We start from the raw sequence: 3,678 nt of genomic DNA, 5'->3' as shown, positions 1-3,678 counted from the left end.
ATTTTACTATCAGCATTCAAAATGCCTATACGAATTTAATTTATTAGTTCGTAATGTAATCGAGAAAAAAATATAAAAAGGGCTCTTGGATATGAAACACAATCAGTTATAGAAGATTGCTTTCCTTTATTCAAGATTACAAATTAATATTTGTACATAGAATTAGACAATGGATTTAACCAAATAGGATTTCATATGTACTAGAGATAAGATGCATTCTCTTTTTATTAGTGACACTTGTGAATGTATAACACCAGAAAAGACAAAAGGTATAGTGCTATTTATATATCATTAAAAGAAGCAATTCCAATTTTGCAAGCCTCACTCACTTTTGCTATGATTTAACCTATGTACTCGGATTCTTTGAAAATATCATTAGGTACATGTCGGGTCCTATCAAAAGTAGTGTATTTTTTGGAGGATCCGACACGAATGCGACATTATTTGGGAAGGTCCGCACAACGTAAATTTCAACATTAACAAAATCTTTCTCTTCCAACCATGACAAAAAAACAGAAACCCTTATCTAGCCATGGCAAAAATCAAGTGAAATATGTACTTCTTGTGATAACACAGCACCAACAGATGGAAAGTTTGTTTCTATCATCTCTTCCACAAAAACCTTAAGAAGAATCTGAATTTGTTTTTCACAGAAATAATTCTGCAAAAGAGAAAAATACAAAGGGTGAGACTATTGGATGGAAATATAGTTTAATTTCTCCATAACAACATCCTTTATAATATCACTTTATTATAAAGGTCAAATTTTCTTTGGAATCAATTTTTTCATATTATAATATAATAGTACATGTTTTTTATAACAGCACTTCACTCATATGATCGATCGTTTCAAAGGTAATCATACCTCATCTTTTTAAGAACCGGCTAAGAGGCCAATCAAATCTCTAGTACAATGACTGCAACACCAAAATGAACATAATTAACATATAAAAATTTGTTGGCCACAGAAAAACAAAATGCTTTCAAGTGAAAAATGGTATATTCATCAAGATTTAACTTCTATGTAGTGACAAATAACAGCCCATAAAAGTGAAATCAGTGACGTAAAACTAAGGTAAGTTGCCTGCTATAGCAGTTTAAAATACACTGATAACGTAAAATTTCTTTATACATTAAGTCAAAATCCATTCATTAATGCACATGTGAAGTTTTTGAAAACTTACAATCAGAATCTGATTTGTCCCATTTATTTCCATTCTTCACAGTCTCAGATGTTTCATCTTCACTATCACTCTCAAGCTCACATCTATTGTCTAAGTATCTCTTTCTTGTGGTACTCCTTGGACTTGTTGCTTGAGGATATATCTTTTTGTGTAATATGGCCCTCAAAATCTGAAAATAAAGGATTACTTAACCAAGCTGGAAAAAAATTGCAAAATACATCTATAAAACACTAGTAGATGCACATAAAAAATACAGTTCGGTGTACTAAGTATGCACGGGGTCCGGAGAAGGGTCGGACCACAAGGGTTTATTGTATGCAGGCATTTCTGCAAGAGTCTATTTCCACGGCTTGAACCCGTGAGCCGTGACCTCTTGGTCACATGACAGTAACTTTACCAGTTACGCCAAAGCTCCCTTCTAGATGCACATAACTTAAAAAATAAAAATTAATATAGAAAGCTATCATTTTTTTGAAACAAAGTAAAAGAGAGAGAGAGCGACATATAAAATAAAAGAGAGGGAGTATATTATTTGCATAGAAATGCAAGAGTGTGCAAACCTTTTCCATTCTTGATTTCTCAAACTTTGACTGTGGAAGTACTGGATCTCTCAAATGATAAGGGGGAGGGAGTGTGAATCCATCACTGCAGAGAAATGTCTTCTTGAGAAGATAAGACACAGATTTTCTGCTAATACCATTGTTTGTGTTTTCCAGTTGAGCAGATTCTTGTCCTCTACCACAAACAAGACTGTTACTCCGCTTGAAATTGCTCTCTTTATTTTCTGAATTTTCAGCTTCTAATTTCTGGAGACAGTCAAAGAATTTGTCAAGATCTTTATTTGATCCCTTGGCTGAAGGGGGAATTAGATGTTTTAGTTCTTTGTTAAGCTGCCCAACTTCTTCAGCTGTAAGTTTTTCATCTGGTTGATCCAAACTACCAGTAATTTTTGGAATACTGTTTTTGCCAAATGTCCCAATAGCAAGCAGTTCATTAGGCCAGTCACTGAATTCTTCTTTGCATGGTTGATGCACCTTTTGATCTATTAATTTTAAGGAGAAATCATATGAGTACAAAGCGGTAGCCGGATGTACGAAATATTCTGTGTTTACGTGGAGTTCGGAGAAGGGTAGCCAGCCTACCATGACACAAAGTTTAGTGGCTGATTTTACAGCTCGAACCAGTAAACCGTAGGTCACATAGAGCAGCCTACCCTGACACAAAGTTCAGTGCCTACCAGTGAACTACATAGGTCACACAGAGCAGCCTATCCTGACATAACGTTCAGTGGCTGATTCCACAGCTCGAACCAATGAACCGTAGATCACACAGAGCAGCCTACCGTAACACAAAGTTCACGTGGCCAATTCACCGCTCGAACCAGTGAAATGTAGGTCACATAGAGACAACTTTATTATTGCTCTGCGGCTCTGCTTCTGAACAAAGCAAATAAAATATAAAATCAAGAAAACTTACGAGCGACTGCTACTGGGTTCGGCTTCGAGGTGCTTTGCTTTCCATTAATCTTGTTTTGAATCCAATTATAGATCTATTATCAGCATATAAAGCAAAAAGTTACCATCTAAAGAATGAAATGATCATTCTTCAAATATATGCAAAAATGAGAAGCCTGTCCAACTTACCTTCATCTTGAAGAAAAGATAGACTTGAGATTTGAGAACCCTTTAATCTAACTACAGAGGTAGAAATATGATCAAGGTGGGCTTGAGAATTGTGTTTAAGCACAAGTCTGTTAAGCCAAAGGAAGTTGAGCTTCTGGCCTTTTTAAATAGAGGTGGAGTTATCAGCATTCCAAATTATATATATATAATTCGAGCAAAAAAAGTTATAAGTTTAATTGAACACCGTATATTTCTACAGCTATTAAGCTAAGCAGTGCTAGTATTGGTTCAAGTTCCCATGCAGCCGCATATTTTAGTGTCCTTTACATGTGTCATTTTCCATTTCGACCATCGTCCAATTTGAAATCTCTCAGGCACTATTGTTAATGTAAATACTGCTTATAAAAGAGCTTTAAGATTATCAAGTTGGAGGGGTCTGCGGCCGGAGGATTCAGAATTTTAAGAGAATGAGTACTCAGGGGTGAATTTAAAATTTATATTTAATTAATTTAATTTTAGTTTTTTATTATGACCCATAATATTTTTAAAACTATTGGTTTAAAATTATATTTTTCTAAAATTTTTAATAATTTTCATATATATATCTATATTCCGTATCGAAAATAAGATCGTTTAGAGTAGGATTTGAACTGTCAATTTTACTTGTAGAGGTGCACCCAATAATAATTGCATCGTTGAACATGGGTTCACACACATATATTTAAGTAATTTTGAAGAAATATAACATTGCTATTCATGGTTTAGGGAGAGGAGTATGGGTTCACGTGAACCCATATTCCTTAACTTGGATACGTCTCTGGGTCTGCCCAAATAAAAAAAAGGATAGCTCGATACACAAAGCATCTTGTATT

The 3,678-nt window shown here is 34.6% G+C and overlaps 1 protein-coding gene across 1 annotated transcript; it reads right to left on the bottom strand.

The window, feature by feature from the left end:
- Positions 1-202: 202 nt before the first annotated feature.
- LOC104243476 (protein DEEPER ROOTING 1-like) lies at positions 203-2,964 on the bottom strand. Its single transcript, XM_009798663.2, has 6 exons — positions 2,828-2,964; positions 2,661-2,733; positions 1,745-2,226; positions 1,185-1,353; positions 866-917; positions 203-661 (listed from the first exon to the last, which is right to left on the bottom strand). Exons 1-5 carry the CDS (start codon positions 2,831-2,833, stop codon positions 898-900), a joined length of 750 nt encoding a protein of 249 aa, XP_009796965.1. The 5' UTR covers positions 2,834-2,964; the 3' UTR covers positions 203-661; positions 866-897.
- Positions 2,965-3,678: the final 714 nt, after the last annotated feature.

The sequence above is a fragment of the Nicotiana sylvestris genome, chromosome 7 (genome assembly GCF_000393655.2).
Source record: "Nicotiana sylvestris chromosome 7, ASM39365v2, whole genome shotgun sequence".
In the NCBI taxonomy this organism is placed as follows: Eukaryota; Viridiplantae; Streptophyta; class Magnoliopsida; order Solanales; family Solanaceae; genus Nicotiana; species Nicotiana sylvestris.
This window is presented reverse-complemented; position numbering and strand designations above follow the sequence as displayed.

Coding starts and splice junctions, on each gene's coding strand:
- LOC104243476 (XM_009798663.2), bottom strand. Junction 2,227..2,660: donor GAACCCAGTAGCAGTCGCTC/GTAAGTTTTCTT, acceptor TAAAATTAATAG/ATCAAAAGGTGCATCAACCA. Junction 1,354..1,744: donor AGAAATCAAGAATGGAAAAG/GTTTGCACACTC, acceptor CTTTATTTTCAG/ATTTTGAGGGCCATATTACA.